General features: G+C 41.0%; 1 protein-coding gene across 18 annotated transcripts in view; it reads right to left on the minus strand.

The window, feature by feature from the left end:
* The window catches only part of PRCP (prolylcarboxypeptidase), a 49,006-nt gene that overhangs the window by 18,034 nt on the left and 7,570 nt on the right, over nucleotides 1-23,402 (minus strand). For 10 of the 18 annotated variants that reach the window (XR_015284864.1, XR_015284859.1, XR_015284865.1 and 7 more), the window contains exons 2-9: nucleotides 16,024-16,164; nucleotides 14,798-14,899; nucleotides 14,261-14,442; nucleotides 13,420-13,577; nucleotides 12,639-12,811; nucleotides 10,974-11,138; nucleotides 9,630-9,817; nucleotides 2,044-2,183 (exon numbers count right to left, since the gene is read on the minus strand). Coding sequence is in view for 2 of the 18 variants with exons in the window: in XM_023921353.2 (XP_023777121.1) it covers nucleotides 5,127-5,331; nucleotides 9,630-9,817; nucleotides 10,974-11,138; nucleotides 12,639-12,811; nucleotides 13,420-13,577; nucleotides 14,261-14,442; nucleotides 14,798-14,899; nucleotides 16,024-16,164 (1,314 nt within the window). In the remaining 16 variants the exon portion in view is untranslated. Of the gene's footprint in view, nucleotides 1-1,487; nucleotides 1,702-2,043; nucleotides 2,184-2,217; nucleotides 5,332-9,629; nucleotides 9,818-10,973; nucleotides 11,139-12,638; nucleotides 12,812-13,419; nucleotides 13,578-14,260; nucleotides 14,443-14,797; nucleotides 14,900-16,023; nucleotides 16,165-23,402 lie in introns of those variants that run through there. The other 8 variants (XR_015284854.1, XR_015284855.1, XR_002861984.2 and 5 more) reach the window with 3 other exon arrangements.

Raw genomic sequence — 23,402 nt, forward strand, 5'->3', positions numbered from 1 at the left:
AAGGATTAAGCAGATACATTCAGCTATTCTAACAGATTTTCTTTAAACCTTGAATACGCCTCTCACACTTGGTAAGATAATCACATTAGTTTTGTCATTAAAAGATCCCTTTTATAGAAAGTACCTAAACCGCTTAAACCACCCAGAGAGGTCGCATACATTAGAAAACAACAAGACAAACGGAAGGGATTTGCTATTCCCGGTCTCAGTGTTTCACTGCCCCTACTTTCTAAACTGGGGGATGGAACCAAAAGATTTTTCAAATCACCAGCAGAGGGAAAAGCCCCGGACACCTGGGCAGCCCCCACCCACCCTGGGAACCCCCAGCTCTCCACCCAGGAAACACTTGGGTACAGCACAGAGGACTTTGGAGAGAACATTGTTACACGTGGAGATGACCAGAGGTTACACCCAAAGCACCCCCACAGCTGATTTTCCTCGGCACCCAAAACGCAACTGCAAGATGAGCAGCAGCCGAGGTTGAGCTGATCACTGCCTTGCAGAGCACAGCTGTGAGGTGCTCCGTGCTGAAGGAGCACATCCTCACCGCTCCCTGCTGGGGGTGTTGAGGGCATTGCTGTCCCTGCATCACACCCCAGGACCACGGGATCCCCACAGGGGGTGCAGCAAGGGCAAAGCAGGTCCCCACCACAGCAGGGCCCAGGGTAGGAATGCAATCAGCAATCTAACTCTGCTGTAAAGCAACTTCTTCATCGGGCTTGTATTACTGAAAATGATAGAGACTGACACTGCCTTAAAGCATGTGGATCAAATGGTTTCAGATTTGCTAGTAAAATAAAATTGGGCTGGGGGGTAAACTACGGCTTATGTTCCTGCAGCTGGAGGCAGTGCTGGGAATCAAGGAATCCAAACAATATAGGAGCACAGGTCTACTCAGACCAGTGGAAGCTCCAATGCCCAGCATCTTTGAGTGATAAAATATGATTTTTTAACAACAGAAGGGGGAAATTAAAAAGTACTTAAGCACTGTTAATTTACAGATATCTTCAGTGCATATTTTTGTCACTGCCTCACTGCACATTTTCTGGTAACCTGCACTGCTAAAACAAACCATTTTAGGTTTTTTGACAGGGACAGTCTTTAAAAAAGACAGATTTATAGTCTTATTTGTAAGACAAGGCTTTGGTTCAAAAACAGAAATTAGATTATTTTTAAAAAAAACCCAAAACCTAGAGGCTACAGTAGAAACATCCAGTAAGATGCCAGTTAAGGCATAACAATCACATTCTGAATCAACAGGGGATAGCTAAAGATAGAGGCTTGGAGTATACAATTCCCTGTATTCTTTCCAGGTTTAGTGGTCTCATAGTGTCCTCCTGACTGCCAGAAAGGCACAATGACTCCACCATTACTCCTGCAAGGAGCTAAAATATCCAAGTGTCTATGTGCTGTCTTTAACCTACATAAAGCTCTTTAGGTCACTCATTATTCCTTAGAGATTCAATTCACAACAGCTAAATACCCCCTTTTAAGAGCAGATGTAGAAAAAGAAATCCCTTTATTTGAAGCATAATGACATTTTTTGTATGATCCTTGGTGGGCAGACATCATGGGAGACAAAACTTCTCACTTTTCCTGTGAGTTAGAATCCATGCTCCAGGAGGGAGTTTCATTTCTATCACTCTTTTCATCACTCTTTTGATGATGAAATATTTGATCATCTTCAAAATTAAAATTACCCTACAAATTGAAAAAATGAGACCAAACAAAATGCAGAACTTATTTAGCTCCTTCCCAAGAGTCTGCAGCCATAGCTATACCCTATTAACTATTTGATTAAAACCTCCCCTTGCCAGGTCAGGGGGCGTTACAGATCTGTCCTCACAACCTTCCTCAGTACAGACATGGGGGAAATGAGTGTTTGTCTGGGAAAGCTTTCAAAAGGAAAATGGATTTTTCCCATTATAGGCAGCTTGACTGCATTCAGTGTGGTCACCTACAGAGAACAACCAGCTCATACACCTGCTCCTCACCACGGCCAAAGCTCTGAAGTGAGAAAGTCCCAAAGGAGTGCAGACTCACCATCTGTCATCCTGACTGCCATGTGTGTGACTCAAGTATTCCTGTAACCAGCTCTCCCCTCACTCCTCAAGAGTCAGGTACAAACTAGACAATGTCACTTGCAGAACTTGGAATCTGACAAAGGATAAAAATTGATGTCCCTGCAAAACAAAATCCAGTTCCAGAAATTCAACATTATTTTAATGCATTTTTATTGATGCAAACTGCAGGCTCACCAATAAGATTCATGCTTTATGGAAAATATTAACTATTTTTCTCTCTGCATTTTCCCTAGTGAGTAGGAAACATACAGTCTTCAACTCCTGTAATTTCTAACACAAGACAAGGACTCACATAAGCCTGAGATGAAGTATGGCCCATCACCATATGCCTGGAAAGACAAATCAACCATTTGTTATGGCCCAACTCATTCTCTCCTGTATGAAACATACAGGAGAGCCAAAATTTAGATGAGGTAGCCAAACCACAAGACAGTCCCTCTGTAACATTCACAGATGTGTACATGGATCATAAGATCAAGTCTGAATGTTTGAGATAAGACCTAAAGTTTTGACTACTCAGCTTGACAGGAAAAAAGTAAAATCAAAAATACCATAAAAACAAGTCATATAATAATAATTCATAATTCATAAGCTGGTCCAACCAATAAGAACCTGATCCAAAGTACACTTGAATCAGTCTCACAGAAAGAAACTGTATGGAATAGTAAGATTATTAACATCCCCCCTCCCCCAAATAAACAAAAAACACAAACAAAACTCCTCTGAAAATATTTTTAAGTGTCTTTTCACAAAACTTAAAGTTGAGAAATTCAATGCTACCCTAAATGTTGCTGAAGGTAACTTTTTTTGCTAATGAAAGGAATGAAAAGAGAAAGAAGAATGAAATTGCTGCTTGAAATTAAAAAGTGTTTTCCATACAACAAAGCAGCAGCTGTTTCCTGAGACAGTAAGTTCACTAGCAGGGGAGAGAGAGGAGACACAAGCTGACTAATAATATAGAGTAGCTGTTTAATTTCAGCTGTTCACATCTTTATGGAAATGCTTATCCCAAAATTTTCACTTGGAGTAGCATCCTGAACAATCAGTGGGCTAGTGGGAGCAATTGCACCAGGATCTTGCTTGCTCAATTAAATAATTTTTGATCCCCAAATTTATATGAACTCTAACAGGTTTCATTCCATGCCCTGCAGTAAACCAGGACACTGCCACACATCAATTAACATGTAAGAAGACACAACAGTATTCCTAAAAACTTTGCTGTAACATAATTGATTAAAAAACAATAGATTTTACTTATTTCAAAAGAATAAAGGACATGTTATAAAGTCCATGAGTGAGAGTCTAGAGTGTATTTACAGCAAAAACTGGAACTATTGGAAAACAGAAACACCAACACTTTTCAGTCAACAGGTTTCAGGCAAATCCTACACAGCTCATCCTTTAACCCTGTAGCTCTTACTTGGCCTTGTTCTCTGGAGTATCTAAGAAATTACCTTGCTCAAAAGTAAAAGATGTTCAGACTGCAGAGTCTGAACATAAATGCCATGTTCAACACTAGATGAGGAAAAAGACAATCTGTTGGAAAGAAGATACACAGGAGTGTTTGAAAAGATAAAAATTCAGTGTTTGGTTCTCTTTGTTCCCAGAGGACAGGAGGAGACTGGAAAAAGAAAAGGCCACCTGGGATCTTAGGAAAATACTCAACTATCAGGCATATCATCAAAGCTGGGAGAACTTTTCAACAGAGATGGAATTTTAAGAGTCTGGGGACATGAAGGCTTGCCTGAGTCATTCTAAAACTGAGTTGTCCTTTAAACTGCAAAGAATCCTTTCTGAAGAAGGGCTGCAGTGTGAATGAAGCCAAAGCTGGAAAACAAGGGGACTGCCCCAGCCATTTATTAATGTCAAATATGCTGTCTCATGAATCAGGGCAGTTTGTCTGGTTTGGAAGCCTTACAGAAAGCCCAGTGCACCTGGCTTGGTGAGCTCAGCATCAGACTTTAGGCTGATACAAGGAAATAGCTGCATTCTGTGTTTTCAATAGTTTGTCCAGCAAACATTTTCTTTTTTAAAAGGCTTTTATTGAAGAGCCATCAGCAAACAGATCATGCAGAATTTGAACAATACACAGAATGGAAGGGAGGGAAGAACCCACACAAGGCACAGCCCCAATTATTTGTCACTTCTTAAGATGTAGCCAGCACAAGTGTCACATTTGCTCTTCAAGGGAATAGCTTCAAAAGCTTTCTGATTTTAAAAAGCTATGTGTTTGTGAAGGATACAAACATATACACACACAAAATACGATCAGTTTTCTTTGGTAACCATCATCACAGATATTGACAGGTACCTCAGAATTAGGACTCACAGCAAAAGAAGAACTAGAATCCTGATGCAGATTCTGCGTGCTCAGACAGTTATCAGCAGAGTGAGTCTGGGCCCAGCCCTGACCATTCAGTGCAGCACAGAATACAAAAATGTGCCAATTAATAAGCTGCTGGAAAACTAGGTAGAAAAGAAGTTGTATATTTATTTATTCTCCAACACTGATTCCAAAAGGGTAAGGGCTGCTTAGTTTCCTTACAAACAGTACAGCCAGTTTCCCCAGGCCTTGCCTACCTCTCCACCAAATATCACAGAAAGATGTGATTTCTGTTCACTCATTATCTCCAGTAGCAGAGGATGTTTGAAATTCAACCACACTGGAGGCAGCAGGAGTTTCACCATCAACAGCACTCCCATGCAATCCACTGTTGGAACAATCACTCAGTGCAGTGAGGAGAAGGGCAACAAGCCTAGAACGGGAACCCATTACTGTGTAGTAAAGTACAGCATTTGAGCAGAGCAGAAGAGGAAAGCAAACCAGAGCAGGCAGCTCAATCCATGCACTTTGACTGGAGTGTATCATCTGAGAATGCTCTCCATCCATCTGCTGCCTGCCTCTCTCATGGATAATGGTGACCACTGCAGTGCAGGTGAGGAAGCAGGAGGGAAATGCTCCAGTGACCATATCACAAGGCCTGGTCCTGCTCTCAGCAAAGCCAAGAGAGGTATAATGGCCACAGTGGTTGCAGTACCACTTCAGTGGCTGTGCCTGGCCTTTTCAATCCACTCCTTCATGAGGCAGATCTCCATGGCTCGAGCCTGCTGTACAGACTTGGGGTCCAATGGGTTACGGCTGCGTAGGTCCAGGTGATGGGCTCCATCTGGGATCACAACTGCCACGAGGGAATTGGTGATGTTCTGGGTCACCCCACCTGCAGACCACGGATCCAGGCCACCATTGCTGTAAGGAAAGACTATTTCATCAGGGTACATGTGCACAGCAGTCAGCAGTGAGGCTGCAGCTCACATCAGCATTTCTACTAGTTTTGCATGTGCAGCAGCAGAAACAGAGCTCAGCCCTGTCTTAATATCTTGTGCCCACCCCTCTGCTAAGAAGCACCTTCTTGACAGATATATGGAGCTATCACCAGCTTAAGGAAGGCTACACTTCTCACTAATTATCTGCTAACTCAGATAATAACTTGTAACAGTATAAAAGCCTCAGAAGAGAAATCTGCTGCAACCTGTAATTGTCATAGAAGTTTCAGGTTTCCCTCTACCAAAACATGCCAAAGTTCCCAAATCAAAGCACTTCACTTTCCTTCTTCACAGTCTGCCATAAACAAATTACTCACTAGACCCTCTAGAGCTGAATTTTCAGGAAGTTCTACCTTTTCGTGTCTCAGCTGAGTGCCAATGTGGTTTTGCAAAGAAATGCTTGGATGGCTTGTTAGTGCTGACCTCAATAACAACCATATGAAAATGAAGATTTTTTTTTTCCCTTAAACTGTCAAAAATGACTCTTCCTCTGTAACAGGACAACTTCATACCATTCACTCCTCCTCCTCCAAAATCAATTTTAAAAATTCCTTACACTATAGATAGGGCTCCAAATAACACTCCATAGAGCAAACCCAGCTGGGAAAGAGCTTTCCATATCTCATTCCTAGTCCTTCAAGTCCTAGCTTAGGGCTTGACCCAATAACCCCTGCTACATCTTATTTTCCTTTACTGCAATGTCCTTCCCACACATGGCCCACCTTTCTGCACAAAGAAAGCAATATCCATATACTTGTGGAACTACACAAACCTAGATCTGTTTCTCACTTAAAACACTGGACCTGCTGCCACAAAAGGAAATGTCAGAGATGGGCTGTGGTATGAGAGAGTAAATTTCTAGAAGGAGCTAAGAAATTAAGACATCCTTGGACACAGAGACACGGTGCTAGAAAAATACCACAATGGCAGCACCAGAAAATAACAGTAAAATAATGAATAAAAATTTAAAAAAAATTAAAAAAATATTATTTTAGAAATAATCTGGAGTAGAAACCTAATATTTTTCTTGTTTCACCACTGAAAAAAAAACCCTAAACAACTAAGTATCTTGAGTCTCTGTAGTTCCTTACTTTCAGTGATTCTAAATACGACCTAAGACAAGAGAAACATTTTGTATCTGCAAAACAAAAAACGTTGAGAGCTGCCCAATAAGCCAAAAGCATTGGATTTAAAAGGTCACCTGAATCAGCAGAGCACCTTGGCAACAGGGGGATGAGTTGCTGAGAGACCCATGATGCAGATGAACTTGGATCCTTTGGTCCTAGTCATGTGGAAGCTAAGCATGCCACAGCCTTTTCTGTGAGCTTCTGGCTGCATCCTCTGCATCTCCTTCCAAAGGATAGCACCAGAGGCACTTACACAGCTTGGGAAGTGAAACTTGATGGGAGGGGAGATGGAGGTCTCACCACAAAATCACAAATCTTAACAGTTTTTGCAGATTAAGATCATTCCAACTGGAATGAATTCTTTATGTGTTAAAACTAAGCATGCATGTAAGTACTCTGTTGCCCATCTCACAGGACAGGAATTTCCCAAAGCAAAAGAAGAGAAAGAATAAGCCAGACATTTCCTTCTAGCAGTGGCCAGACAAGCAGGACTTGTGAAAAAAACTAATGCAAAAATCAGCATGGTTTCAATTCATATGCTTCCTTGACAGCACACACAGGGTTCTGCATATCCCACAACACACAGTTCCCTTTCCTATATTCTCTTCAGTCTCCTCAGCCCTCCTGCCCTGCCCAGAAGTTTTACACAATTGTAGTAGCACTGTCTGTGCACCCTTTTATAACATGACCACCTTCCACACTTGTCATGTTCCCTGTTAACTTTTTTCTCTTCAGACACATATTGTTCTGCCTTCCCTTCTTTGCCTGCATTCCCTTCTTTAGTGCTAACAATTCTCCCTTATGCACAGAGCACCAAAATCTCTTAAAACAGAGCCTTCACTTTCTGCCTCTCCCGTTCCAGTGCAGGACTGGATATGTGGGTGCCCTGACTTAAGAGCTTACAACTTAGGTGTGATTCACTGAGACTGAAAAAAAACCCCAACATTTTTAGACTCTGCACACCAAATTTCATACTGTCTAATGTAACCTGGGTTGATTTTGACTACTACAGTAGATGATGAGACACTACAACTGCTACAAGCTCTCTGCCACCACCTGTATGAACAGTGTTAAAATGTCACTTCCCACCACTGTGCAGCACATCCACATCAAGTACACAGCATGTTCCAGTAAGAGGAGTGAAAATTGCTGGAAGGGAAAGGGGAAACAGGGTTCTGAAACCCCCAATTTCCTCAGACCAGTTTTAATAAAGATGTACTGCCCAGGACAGGCAAGTGCCACCTGCCCACAGCCTAAGTAACTGCTTACACACTATGTAATTCCAGGAAGGTAGCAGAATGGCAGTGGAATTCCCTGCATTAATCCCACACAGTACAAACAACAGTGTGACTGTGCAGAGTGATGTACTGCTCACACAGGGAGAAGCAGCAGCACCAGTTTAAGCATCCTGGCCAAATCCTACTGTGTCTGGATAAATCCACCCTACAGTGGTTCTCTTTAGATGGAGTACTTTTCCCTTCCTGCACTACACTGTTGTGCAAGTTGCCTGTCACTTGAAACACAGTCCTTTTCACCCCACAGGGAGCCACATCCCCTGGTAAACATTGGGATGTTTTTTGTAAAGCACTCTGCAGTGTTTGAGAATAAAAGGCTCTTATATAAAATGTACAGTGTTGACAATGTATTTGTTTGAAGAGAAACATCCCAGCTTGAGATCCAAAAGCTTTGTGTGTACAGCACTACTTTAACATTCATTTGGTTGCTTTCAGGCTTTTCTCATTTCCAGCTCCTTCAGCTGGCATAAATTCTTAAACACTTATTTAGATTTGTTTGCTTGTCTATCGCTTACAAAGCAGATTTCTACTGTACAGAGCTGTGCAGCCTTGGAAATAAGCAACATTCTGCAGAAACTAAGTGAAACCAAATAATTTTCTTTATTAAAAAGCTTTCCAAAAAAGGGTGGGATTTCTCACTCCAGAGTAGATATCATGCTGGGACAGAAACAGCAAGAGGCAAACAAGAGGAAAGCAAAATGCCTTTGCAGCTGAACAGACTGATACCAACAGCTGTGATCCAGAAAATAATCCCCAATTCAAGTGGGAACTTTCTACTTTTAAAATGCATACCTATCTAACACATCCAAAAGACTAATTCCAGGCTTGGTTTGTAGAAGTGGCAACGTGTTTTATGAAAAGGCTTTGCAGAATATTAACCAAAACATGAAGGAATACATATCCAGGAGCTTCCCACAGTGGGTACAGAAAGTCAGAACTCCTGAGGCCTCAATGGGTTTGTGAGACACCTCCCTCCCACATAAAAACCTGATGGATAGACAGTACTCACTTAAATCACCTCACAGCATAAGTAAAACCACATGAATTTCCCTTTAAAGACAGCAGTTTAATCTTAAAAATCAGGGAAGCAAAGGTTGAATAGAGAGCAAGCAGCATGGACCAGTTTTTTGTGCTAGATTGAAACATTTCTTTCATTTTTTGTCCACATACAAAGGTGTTTAGACAAACTTTTGTTGCATTACCAGTATTCCTTACAAAAATAGAAACATCTTTGTATTTGGACCTTACACAAATTTGTTCAAACTTGTCTAAATGCCACTAAAAGAAAAAGCTGTTGGCAGTAATAGAAAAACTCCCAAAGTTACTTCCCTCTCTTTTCTGTATCAAAGGGAAAAAGGAATGTCATGCCAGCCCTTTCACAAGGCTATCACTCAGAGCAATAATTCTGGTGACCAAGATTCTGTGTTATAGCTAGGACTTATTTAGACGTTCCTTTCATGTGTAAGCAACAGTGCTTTGGGTTCATAAAAGTAGGAATTTGACAGCAGGGGAAACGTGAATTTTGACCACAAGATAAGAATGAATCCACATGGAAAGATGATGTTTGGCAGAATCCCAGCCCAGATTTTTCTTTTAGAGTCACACAGGCAATAACAGAACAGTTGGTTTCTTTGGCCACTGCAGACTGACCATTTTACTCTCAATAGCAACACAAAGCATGCCCATAATTTATTCAGCTGGAGTGCTTAAGAGAGATCCCTTCACTACTTGGGGCAGATTCTCTACACTGGAAACCCAAACTGGTGGAAGACTACACTATCAATTGAAACAAGGCTTACCTGAAGATGATGTTGCTGTGTGAACTGATGTTTTTTCCTCCATACATAGAAAGGATCCAAGAGAGGCGAGGCCTCACTCCCCACATCCTGTAACACTCTTCTGAAAGTGCATCAAAATCCCACTTCTGAGGCTCAAACATGTCATGGACACCATCTGTGCATAAGGGCATCACCATCTCAGTGCAAGCCTGAAAGAAAGGGCAGGTCAATAAAATATATGCCATGGGGAACATCCAGTAGCTGTTACTGCAGTATGTAGAAAAGAAGGTTCAAACAGCATTTGATCAGTAATTACTGCCTAACTATTACAGAACCATTTAGATTGGAAAAGACCTTGTAAGACTGAGTTCAACCATAAACCAAAAAGTGCCAAATCCACTTCTAAACCACGTACCTAAGTGCACAGTATCTTTTTAAAAACTCCAGGATGGTGACTACACCATTTCTCTCTGTAGCCTGTTTCAGTGTTTGACATTTTTCCTAATATTCAATCTAAATCTCCCTTGGTACAGCTTGAGGCCATCTCTTCTCATTCTATTGCTTGTTACTTAAGAGACAGAAACCCACCTCCCTACAATCTCCTTTCAGGGAGCTGTATAGAGCATTAAGGTCTTTCTTCAGCCACCTCCTTTTCTCCAGGTGAAACACCTCAGTTTCCTCAGCCACTCCTCACAGGACTTGTGCCCCAGACCCTTCCCCAGCTCCATTTTCCTTCTCTGGACACGCTCCAGTCCCTCAATGTCTTTGTTGCAGTGAGGGGCCCAAAACTGAACACAGCATTTGAGGTGAGCCCTCACCACTGCCCAGTACAGGGGACAATCCCTGCCCTGCTCCTGCTGGCCTCACCATTGCTGATCCAGGCCAGGGTGCCACTGGCCTTCTTGGCCACCTGGGCACTCTGCTGGCTCAGGTTCAGCTGTTGTTGACTAACACCCTCAGGTCCTTTTCCACCAGGCAGCTTTCCAGCAGCTCTGCCCCCAGCCTCTAGCCCTGCATGGGGTTGTTGTGACCCAAGTGCAGGACCCATCACTTGGCCTTGTTAGACCTCATACAACTGACTGCCGTATACGACTTCCAGTTGTCTGCTGTACATTCCAGCCTATGTGAACAGCTGAAACTCAACAAGTAGCTAGATAATGAAGATATATAATCTAAACCCCCTGAGAAAGCTGCTTCTATTTTCTGCCTTGCCTTTCCCACTACAATCATTGGTGTGTGACTATGTTTGTCATCACTACATCAATACATCTGGCACAATATATTGACAGCTAAATGACAATTCTCATCTGCTCTAGATCAAAAAACCACAACTGACTTGCAATTGATAAAGATTAGTGAGCATACCTGGTAGTACCAACCCATTTCACCCAGACTCTTCGTTGCAGTCTGCGACACATCTAAGCATGAGACTTCTCCTGTATAATTGTAATATAAATTTACTGCCTGGAAAACATTCTGCAGCAATAATTTGTCAGAGAGACTGGGATCCTTCAAGAACTTGCAGACTTCCTGCAACAAAGAGAAGTAGTCTCAATCTATATGAATTAAATATTAATACATGACACCTGGTAGAACATTAATTTATTTTCCAAGTAGAGTCAGACCACTTCCAGAAATTGTCTATGAAATGATATACCCTGATTATCAGAAAAAGCAATATCACATACGTGCAGTGTGTGCTGCTATGAAGAACCTGAAACTTTTTATTTCCTAATTAAAACTTTTTTTAAAAAACCCAACAGTGCCACTGTAATGTATTTGTCACCAAATTTTTCAATCCATTTCCCATATTTTAAAATAGATTATATTTAATAAATAGTATTTAGTACCTCTGTAATTAAAGACAGCGTATACAGATAGATAACACAAACTCCAGGTATAGATTGGGGGTTTAGTCCCTGCAGTTTGATGTAGGTAGCTCACAACAGAGAACAGATTAAACAACATGCATATATATATATATATATATATATATATATATAAAAATATATATATATCCAGCTGCTCGTTAAGGTTGGAAAAGACTTCCAAGATCATCAAGTCCACATCTTCCCCCTACCTTTCTTGCCCTCAGAGTCATAATAGAGCTACTGTTTCAGAAAAGAAAGTATCTAAACAGCTTATATAAATCAGATTTCATGCATTAGTATTGTCCAGATGAGTAGTGGCCTCTTGTGGGCTAGGTTTATACCTCAGCTAAACAGAGGTAACATGGACAGTGGTGGAGGTAAGCATGTTTCATGGTTCTTTCAGACTGATAAAAAAAGCAGAAATTATTTTCAAGGTGTTTATCCTGCTCTTTGCAGACAGCCACATAGGACAGATGAATTTCCCTCTCTCCTCAAGCATACAGCTCTATACAAGGGAAAGATTTTGTTTTATAATTAATTACTGCCTAAAACACTTGTATCTTACCTGCCTCACCTGCCTTACACAGTAACCCAAAGTCCTGCAGGGAAATTCAGCCAGAGTATTGAAAGGATAAGAACACTCCAAGGATATAGAAATCTTGGAGAGGGCACTGTAGATAAACAGTACTGCACAAATGAAGGCTTGCAAGAGTAAAAATAGGTTCTGCTTTGAAAAGGGACCCAGCAGGGAATGTTTGTGGTGATCCACATTTTCTCTCTCACTAGTTTTCCCACATCCAAAAGGACACAGGCTCAAAACTTTATCAGTTGCAAGCTCTGTCAGCTAAATCTCACATCAGAAACTCATGTGCTTTTTGTGCAGTATTTTTGCTGTGTAAGAACAGCTCTGCAGGACAACTAAGGTTTCTCAGTCATCCCTGGCACTTTTTCTCCTGGCCTGTTGGTATAATCTATTAGACCTACAAGTGGCAGTTAGGCAACAAACCAGCTCATGCACAAGTTATTATCTTGATTGCCTTTTCTCAGCACTTTGCTTCTACAGAGCCAAGAAAACAAAGGAAATGGTGCAAGCTAGGAGAGGAGGAGAGAATTAATTAAATCAAATAGTCAGTTCTACAAGATATTGGTTCTAAATTACCTGTATAGGCCAAGCTGGCAGAGGCTGTAAGAAGTCAGCTTTATAGGGATAATCCACCATAGCCAAGTTTACCCATGTTTCACTCAGCCAATTTTTCAATACAGCAGCATCCTGAAGAGTTTTTAAGGGGCTGCACAAATGAAATGCATTGGAAAGCCACTGCAAACCTGCATCTTTAATAAAAATAAATAGATAGAATAATATTTAGTGAATTGTACCATTAACATATACAACAGTTTTGCTGCTGCTAAAAACTATTTTTGCTCAGCCTAACTAATTTAGTGAAACTATTCCACACATATATAAGCACAGCAGATCAATTTTTAGTCAGCATTCTCACTACAACTTCTTTTCAGGTAGTTGTATAATCACAGAATCACTTAGGTTGAAAAAGATCCTGAAGTCCAACTAAGTCCCTATCACTGAGTTCATAATGACTACAGTATTTTCTCTTCCTGAATGCCTCAGTTGGCAAAGTACTTTTTTTTTATAGTAATGACTATCTGGCCTATTTTGTTAGAAGGAATATAAACCTTGAGGTTCTGATCTTAAGTCTGTTCTTATCTGACCTTAGGAACGTTTGGACCTGGATTCTGCATCCCACCAGGCCTGAAAGAAATCTGTGATACAACAAAACAGGCATTTAAAAGCAGTACAAGGTTCACTAAGCAAATTTCAGTACTGGAGCAGAGTTTCAAAAAACCCAAGACATACACAGGTGAAAGTCATAACACTCTCCTGATTGTTACTATTCTTTGAAAAAGCACTGGTGAGGTCTTACCTGTTGAGGAAAGGTGGTTAATAGCATTCCAGGAATTCCGGATGCTCTCTGAGCAGCCCGTGCCGCTCTTTCTGAAATCATTGGTCACTATGCTGAAAAATGTGCCACATGGAACCAGATCACCAAACTGCCAGATTGGGGCAGAGGCTGCCAGAGCTCTGCAAAGGGACATAAAAAGATCCTGAACCCCTGCAACATGGACTTCCATACCCTCCCCACAGCCACTATCTAAGCAGCATTTATAATTCAGCTTGGACACTGTGCTCTAGGTGAGCTAACCATAATGCTGCAAAATTGTTCCACAGATCTGTATACAAAAGGCTGCTGGAGGATATAAGTCTTGGACAGTAGTACAACTATATCAGCAAATAGTAGAGGTAGAAATTCAGACTTCATTACTTTATTGTTTTTCATTCTTATCTATCAGTTAGGTCTTTCTCACTAGGCATTGTGTGAACCCAAATGAAGAGAGGCATGGTCAGTGAAAATAAGCTCTAGCTTGTTTGCAAGAGGGTAACTAGGCTATCAAAGAGATTAAAGACCTGCCTAAAGTAATCAGGAAGTCTGGAGACCCTAAAAAAAAAAATCAGGTGCCAAGTCAGTTTTCACATGTTGTTTTCACAAATCTAACAGATAACTCTGACAAAATACACCTGCTGACCTACAGCTGCCTTTTTTAGGCAAACAGTGCCTCTTCCCAAGTTCAAAGTAACTTGATTCTTTTTCTTATTACTGAAAAATTCAAGCCAGCTTGAATTATGGTACTTCTGCCAGAGCAGAAACATTTACAGAACAGAAGTAACATATGCCTGCTCTGTTTAAGCAGGAGGAGCACACTCACCCAACCACCACATGGGGATACTTCATCCTAAACCAGGCTGCAAGCATTCCTCCATAAGACCCTCCAATAGCTATGACTGGACTGTGCTGGGCTCCTGCAATGGTCGTCTTTAAGTACTCAACAAGTACTGCAAAGTCTGCCAGAGCTTGTTCTGACGTCAGGTAATTGAGATGCTTGGAATCCTGAGAGAAAGAAGGCAGGTTATGGACAGCATGAGTGATTTCCAGCAGCAGTTTTTCTATTCCCCACGGCAGCTACAGCTAAAATCAGGTCTACAGCTAAAATCACAGGTGTAAATTTGTGCCTGAGAACAAATGAAATATTCTTTGCAGGTGTCCTTTGAAGTACTAAAAAAAAAACCAAAAAACAAAACCTCTAGTTGTTTGGGGGTTTTTTTCCCCTAGAATTGATAGTTACAAAAAAGTTACATCTTACTCAAATTAATACTCAAGTTAACTTGCCCTGGCAAGAATTAAAATACACAGAATTATTTCTCTATGGAATACATTTATTAGGAAGACAAAAGATGACACTTACGCTGAAAGACTCATTCCCAAAGGGCAAAGATTCTCCATAGTATCTATGTTCAGCAAATACCAACATGGCATTAAGTTCTTCAGCCACATCCCACATAAAACCCTGGTTGGAGGAAAACGACACAGAAAATAATTGATTCAACTTGTTTAAAAGTCTCTAGTTTCATTCATATAGCTTATATTTTTTCTAGTGTATTCCAGTTCTTTGATTAGAAAGATATCACTATCAAAATGCCACTAGAAAGACAGAATTCAATTTGGTTTTTAAGAATCACTTAAGTCAGAAAACACAGAAAACAGATACCAAGCCAGAGAAAGCGATATATACAAAGACAGTATGTGTATTTCAATGCTGAGAAATATTAAGTATCCTTGTCTTGTGACTATACACAGGCAATTCTAACAGAACTCCTATGGCACGAGCTTAATCCACAGGAAATAAAAAAGGCTACTGGAGAAAAGCATGCATTTGACTTAGGACTACATTACAGAAAATACAAAACTTGTTTGTCAATAAGTATTAATCTAGAGCATTGCAATACAGTTATTTTCAATTCATAAATAAGCACAACTTATTATTACTTGTTGATAACAGTTTGTTATCAGCAGCTATGAGCAGAAGCAGACAGAGATCATCTGCTGGCAGCACAAATCATGCAAGCAGTCCCTGGTGACTTTGAGCTTAGCACATGCCACCTCCTGTCATGTTACTGGACTTTGTATTGAAATGGCTGAAAAACACCCACACACTCCATTCTGCATTTGTACCAGTCAAGGAAGTAAAAATTTTCACAGGTACTGCAGAGAACAATTTGATTTCCAGCTCCCTTCATATTTTTCTTAATAGAGAAACAAAATTCCAAACATGAAAACCTTCAATTTTACTTGGGGAATCTAAAGTACTAGGATAAGTTTAATTTGGTCCAAAATTCTGAATTGTTAGCTCAGGGCAGCTACGGTGCTTCCTCTAAAACTTTTCTTCACTGCTCCAGGAATTTAATACAAGCGTATCCCTTTGCTTTGTTTGGGCTTCAAATAGGACCCTGAACCCCCCCCGAAGCTTTTTATGTGCTTTTGTTCAGCTTCCTCTTCCTCCTATAACAATCACAGCAATCATTACAAACCTATCTTTCAACGACCTTCTATGACTGCCATCTTGTTCCTCCTCACTTTTTCAGTATGCCAGCACTGGCAGGCAGGACTGTAATCCCAGTATTTCACACATACCGTGTTGTTGCAGAACCACTCGATGTCTCCTTCATTGCCTGTATAAAACAGTATTGGTCCACTGCCCTTCTTCCAGTACTGATCTGCTACCAGGTACCGCTGCTGGAATGTACGATTTTCATCAAACCCAAAGTGATCAATCTGTAAGAACAAACATCAGCAGCATGTTCAGAAAGCTGGAACTGATCCTGGAGCCCACTGGGAGTACTGACAGTTACTTACAGATAAAAAAAAGTCATTCATTTATATTCCTAATTCATCAAATTATTTCTGCTTTGTAAAAAAAAAGTCTAAAATACAGGTGTGTATACTGAAGGAGAAATGCTATTTTCAGCCATTAAGAATAAAAATCCATGCCCCTTTTATAGCACCCTACTTAACACCAGATATTCTAAATATATTTAGGAAGTCAGACAAATCTGCTGAGAGGTCACAAAGTACTTTGTGCAACAAAACTATCAACAAATAAAGAGTCATCACAGGATGTTTTGAGTCTCAAGAATACCTTACTAGCCTACTTATTAAAAAACACTGAAAAAAACTCCAGCAAATTAAACAAATAAGAACTCTAAAATGATTTCAATAAAAAAGCCACCTCTTCTTTCTCTTCTTCTGGCATAAGAATTAAATTTAAACATTCTTGTTAGAAAGTGGGTGTTTATTGACTACCACTGTTCTACAAATATTGCCAGCCTATATACATCATACCTCTTAACCCAAACCCCATAGTGTTAGATTTATTCTCTCATTAGAAATTCAATTCCTAAGGTCATTTTTTTCCAGCTTTTACTCACACTGCTTTGTATTCACCATCCATCTCAACCCTTCCCCTAGAATTCATCCACACTGGAGAGTTTAACAGGTAACTCCCTGCATAAGCATAATCTTATTCTGGAATACCCATACAGGCTTTTACTATGAAATATAAAAAAAAAAAATAAAACCAAACCACAGAATTACTCCAGAAGACCTATCCTACTTAATTGCCACATATTCACAGTTCTTCACTGCTTTGATTTATCAGCTGAAGATGACCTGTAGCTTCCCAACTTTGACTTTCATCAGTGCATCAATCCACCTTTTCCAGTCATAGTTCCTGCTGGTGGTAACAGCCTGACATCTGCTGGCTTGAGGATCTCTGCTCGCTCATCCATCTGCCTTCACACCCAAACTCTACCACACCTCTCAGATGCTACAGGAAACAAACTTTCACATTCCCTATTTTATGAAAGTCTGTAAGTGAGAGCTGAAAAGCAGCAGATCACACCCAAATCCAAGCATTTGCTGTTATCACAGTAACATATCTGCTAGGCAGATTCCTTTAGGCAGCTCAGAAAAGCCTAACGCTTGACCTGCAGGATCTGGCTACTCCACACCAGGTGCTCATATTTGCTTTGTGTCAAAGAGAGCACAGGAACTTATTTCAGATATACAGCCTGCTGCAAAATATCGTTTCTGAACTCCCTCAGAGGTTAATCTCTCTTGGACTCAAGGGGGAGGACATGTGTTCTGCAGCTCACTGCTACAACAGCAGGAACAGATGAAGGTCTGCGCATGCTGTGGACAGACATGAGAGACAAAGTCTTTGCCTTCAATAAGTAACTTCAGTGACTGCTTCCAGACCCAAATAAAACTGTTTTATGTACTTCACAGTTTTCCTCAGGGAGGCCATTTCCTCCTTACTCATAAGTACATGGAGATGCTATCATGTGTATTTAAGGGCTCTTTTGATGAACTTTAGTACTGACAACACATGCTGGGCTTGCTTCACACTGACAACTCACCTGCACAGTTATTTATTTTAGTTTCACCTATTAAGAGTGATTAAATGTAGAAAGGCAGAACAAAGTGAGCAACTGAAAAAGCCTCTGGTCATGAGACCTTGGGACAATTAAAGAGAACAATCAGTTAAAGCACATCTAAAAAGTCACTGTATAGTTTGATAAACTCCAGCACTATTAGAAAGTACAACTAACACATCTTTTCTTCCATGTCTGTTTGTAAACAGGAGAAATTCTTTTTCCATTTCAAATTTCTTATTAAACCGTTTGCCAGAGATAGGAAAAACAAGCCCATGTGTCCTGCTTGCCTTTTAAGGAATCATCTAAAACTAGGTATGTGGATTTAGAACTTGATTCTGCATCCTTCCTGCCTGAAGCCAGAGTGCCAGCTAGAGGACTATACCCCAAAAAGTATTCAGCATTTGTCTGGAGGTACCCCAAAGAGTATCTTATCACAAGAGTAAAGACTATGTTAAAATTTCTCAAGCCAGAGGGAAGAAGCCCAAGAATCAATACAAAATTGTGTGGTGAAAGGTTTGGACACACAGGGAAAGCTGCAGTTCAGGAACGACAGATGGAGCTGTTGTGTAGCCAAAGTGTGCAGCAGGAACGCAGGGCTGTGCACAGGAGCTGCTGGGTCTCATTCAAACAATTGCTTTATTTCACCATTCTTGATAGAACAGGCATGCAAACAGGTAACAAACCCCAGCAACTGCATGAAGCCTACTGTAGTACTCAAATCAACCAGAAATTTTTATAGCTTTTTTTTCATTAAGCCAGACGTCATTAAAAAGTTGAATCAGAAAGGGTTTTTTCCCCACTCTTACACAAAAGGAGTAAGATAAAAACAATGACTTTTACAACCAGACCACAACAGCAAAAAGAAAAAAAATCCATTCAGTACACATTTAAAATACCTTAACTGCTGGTTAAAACAATGGTAATGGTATACTGGCAGATACGTGTTTTTTCCAATTAAAATTTTCATATTACAACTGTGTCCAGAATGTCAGCAGTAAGTACAAGGTCCTCCTGAGCAATCCTAAACTATTCTGAAACTAGCCCTGCTTTGTGTGGGAGGTGTGAAGAGATGATGGCAAGGTTCTCTTCTAAAACAAAACTATTCTAGAATTAATGTAAACCAGTTACTCAGCCCAAAGTTCTATGCTTCTGTAAACAGGACTATCTGGCAAGTTTGGTAAAAAAATAAAACACAGTCATCATCAATGATGCAACAGAAATGTTTTACATATGAAAGTATGATCTACTGACAAAAGAACAGTCATTCTGATATTAATAAGAGGAAGGATAAAATTAGAAAAAGCAGCACTGAAACTCCTAAGTTATGAGTAAGTTTTTAAAAGAAAATCTTGTCAGCTGAGGCAGGCAGGATGGCAAAGTGAGCACCTAAATTTCAGTTCCACATACAAAAAACTTTGTGAACACTGCTTGATTAAGAAAGCCTTGTACTTTCTTGCACACCTTTGAGCCCAAAGACTCACAAAGCATTTGGGGAAAATAAAAACAAACATACAGCAGAAGGCTTGTGAGGCAGACAGCTCTGATGGAAGACTGTAGGCACTACCCAAGGAAGGACTGCTGGGAACTGCACTCCCTGAGCTGGATGACAAATGCCAGTGGGCAGCACAAGGCACTGAGCCCACAAGGCTAATGAGAGCACCAGACTGAAGGCTCAAGTCAGCAGATTTGAAAACTTTCTACAGAGAAGAGCAGCTCATCATCTCAGGATGAGGCACCTTCCCCAGACTGGTTTACTGAATGAACTCACACTGGGAGGAATAGCCAAACCCCACCTTGGGGTTTGAACTATACAGCACCTTTCTCTATCTTTACCTTGTATGTGCACATGTACCATGTGCTTTTGTTGAGCTCTCAAAGACTATTTATCTCAAGGTGGTTTTTTGGTAATGTGCTTTTTTGCTATTTTTAAAGTCCATTTAAAATAAAACAAGGTACTCTGCCACACACATGCCCTGGGGACAAAAAAATAAAAAGGCACAATAGATGTTAGCTATTGTACAGATGTTAGTCTGCTTAATGTACTTCTGGAAGTATCCAGGAAATCGGGCAATAAGTAGAGTACAAAGACAAAACAGGACATGTGGGCTAAAACCCACTTCCTTCTCAGCAGGACCTTAAGGTCATCAGTGACTACAGAGACAGGGCAGCAAAGCCAAGCCTTTACCAAAAAAATACTATCATTCACAGGGCAGTTTTAACTGAAAGCATCTGATATCATTTGAGGTGGTAAATCAGCACCTGATAGCTTTATGCTTTTGGGTTTCTGGCAAGATTGTGAGCGTCTGAAAGCCTTTCACTGATGCCTTGAATTTCAATCCTCTATGCAATAGCTTTATTTTCCCAAATTGGATATTCCATGTGAAATCACGCCAGTTGTTTTACTGGTGAGAAGCCAGGGGATTTAAGTCATGCTTTACTCTCCACATGTCCATGGAGCTGTTTTGAGGGCTCATCCTGTCTGAATTATTTCCGGAGGACAGGAAGATACAGGATAGCCTGAGGATATCCTCCTGTGTGAATGGCAGTATGGACCTTAGCCTCCCTGGGATTTCACTGATGTGTTTCTATTCCTGCATTTACTCCTGATGGGCTGTGGCGGACTCCAGTTCAGTCAGCTGGCCCTATTAGTTTTCTTTCCTCTTATAACCTTTGCTTCCTCTATTCAAATTTGAAGTTCATGAGGGCAGGGACTTTCTTGTCACATCTGTGTAACAAAGGGGGACAGGGTGGGGGAAAGATTTTGTTGAGGTTTCGTCCCACCAGTACCTGCTAAGGGTCTCTGTCCCTGCTCTGTACAGGAAAGGGAGGAGAAAAAAAGACAAGAAAATCAAGCTTAGCTTTGTTTCAACTTTTTAATTTTAAATGTAAGGAATGAGGTGTTTCCTTGCTTCCAAGGCTGATAGCTGTGCAAGGAACAGCAGAGACTGAAGATCTGCACCCCTCTGTTGAAATGGATAATCATTTGGTGCTCTGTGGAAGAGCAGGGAGATGTAAACTCCACCTTTTTGTATCAGGCTGTGTAACCCACTAACTGGAAAGTCTTAGACCTAAATAATACCAGAAATTTAAAAGAGACAGGATCATATAATTGAATAATGGAACTGCTTAGGCTGAAGCAATACCTTTAAAACTGAGTCCAATCATTAATCTAGCAATAACAAGCCCATCCCTAAGTCGCATCCACACACCTTTTGAACACTTCCAGAGAAGGCAATTCCACCACTTCCCTGGACATCCTGTTGTAGTGTCTGACAAGCTTTTCAGTGAATATTTCCTACTATCCAATCTAAACCTCCCCCATTGCAACTTGAGGCCATCTCTTCTCATTCTATTGCTTGTTACTTAAGAGACAGAAACCCACTTCCTTACAATCTCCTTTCACAAAGTTGTAGAGAACATTAAGGTCTCTCCTCCTCAGCTTCCCTCTTGCTAGACTAAATACCTCAGTTTCCTCAGCCACTCCTCATCAGACTTGTGCTCCAGACTCTTCCCCAGCTCTGTTGCCCTTCTCTGGACATGCTTCAGCCCCTCAATGTCTTTGTTGCAGTGAGGGGCCCAGAACTGAACACAGGATTTGAGGTGAGGCCTCACCAGTGCCCAGTACAGGGGACAATCCCTGCCCTGCTCACTGCTGATCCAGGCCAGGGTGCCACTGGCCTTCTTGGCCACCTGGGCACTCTGCTGGCTCATGTTCAGCCACTGTTGACCAGCACACCCAGGTCCTTTTACCCCAGGCAGCTTTCCAGCCATTCTTCCCCCAGCCGGTAGCACTGGGGTTGTTGTGACCCAAGGGCAGGACTGAGCACTTTGCTATGTTGAACCTCATACAACTATCCTCAGCCAACAGATTCAACCTGTCTAGATCCCTCTGCTGAGCCTTCCTGCCCTCCAGAAGACCAGCAGCTGGATTTAACCCCACTCACCACCACTCTCTGGGTTTAGCCATCCAGCCAGTTTTCCACCCAGCAAAGAGTATGCTCATCCAAGCCAAGAATGACTCTGTCATTGTCATTTTCCACAAGCTCCAGAATTCAGAGGTTTTGTTCACCAGATTTAATTTTATTTGTTAATCTATCACATTCACCAAACCATACAGATAACAATAGACAGGCTTTTTGACTATTTTTTGTTTCTAATTTCTATTTAACAATCGAGATGGTCGAAGGCAACTGTTACCAAGTTTGTCTCGACTGCAATGAGCTTCCAGGCAAATATGCCCCCAGAGCAAATGCAGGCTTAGGATCCTTGTAATAGAAAGAATCTATCATTGCAATTGTGTCCTTGAGAATGTCCATTGACAAAGCACATGGGTTAGTGACAAACCTGGCAGTGTAACATTACAGATGGACTTGATGATCTTAAAGGTCTTTTCCAACCTAAATGTGTCTATGATTCTACACTTCATGTATATTCCAGAAGCTTCTCTTATGCTGCAGAAATCACAGCACCTGCTCTTGCAATGCTGTTTAAGGAAGTCTGATTTTTAGCACTGATTTATCTCTTCAGTGATTAAAAGACACGAACAAGGAAAACTTGAGACAGGAACTCTACCTCTGCCCTGAGTCACACAGTTTGGACAGGCTCTTTAAAGAAAATTTAAACAGCTACAGGATATGCTGTAGGAAACCACCAGGGTACTCAGGTCAGCCCTTGTTACAAACAAACAGTACATGATGAAAGGTTATTTTTATGTCGGAAGCCCAACCAGCTAATGAGAACACAAACAAATTGATTTCTACTTCCACAAACCATTAATAGTTTTGTGCTGCAATTTAACTTTCAGATTCTGCTTACCATGTAAAAATGAAGTCCATAAACACATTTAGGCTTTAATTACTTAGGTGTAAAATCCTCCAGCAGACACAATGAAGATGCTAGTCTGTTAAAATTCCTCCATTTGGAAGGAGAAGTACCACAGGCATTCTCAAACATTTTCTGTCCCAGACATGAGAGCCAGAAAGCTCCAGCACAAGGGCAAGAATGGGTGACCAAGGCAGGATTCTCTTCAGTCAGCTTTACTGCTGTCACTCCTTAACCAGTCTCCATTCCCCTGCCACTGGTTCTTTTCAGAGCAGTGAAGGGGCTTGAGATGCCCAGACTCCACAACTCTGCAATAAACTGCTAAGGCAGTAAACACCCCAAATGTTCACATCATTAATGCTTCCATTCAAGGCATTATTTTCCAGGTGAAATTCTTCCACAGGACAAGGAATGGGGCAAGGCATCAAGAAAAACCAGCTCAGAGCCCTACTTCACAAGGTATGATTTTACAAGGCTGAAAAAAGCAAAAAGATGTACTACACCAGTAAGAACAAAGATACCCTTGTAAAAGGTCTCTCAGACCCCTAACAGGCAAAGGCCAGTAATTTTTTCCATGTGCCTTCCAGATTGAATTACAAATCCATCACATTCAGAGGATTAACTTCAGAGGAGAGGAAAAAAATGGATGTGAAATGTCAATATGTCACAGATTAAGCAGCATAAAAGCATTACAGGGTTTTTTTTAGAAGTGACCCAAAGTTCTAGTGTGTAGGACCATGTAGGACTAATTAGTCT

Source organism: Cyanistes caeruleus, chromosome 3 (genome assembly GCF_971803275.1).
Source record: "Cyanistes caeruleus chromosome 3, bCyaCae1.hap1.1, whole genome shotgun sequence".
Classification (NCBI taxonomy): domain Eukaryota; kingdom Metazoa; phylum Chordata; class Aves; order Passeriformes; family Paridae; genus Cyanistes; species Cyanistes caeruleus.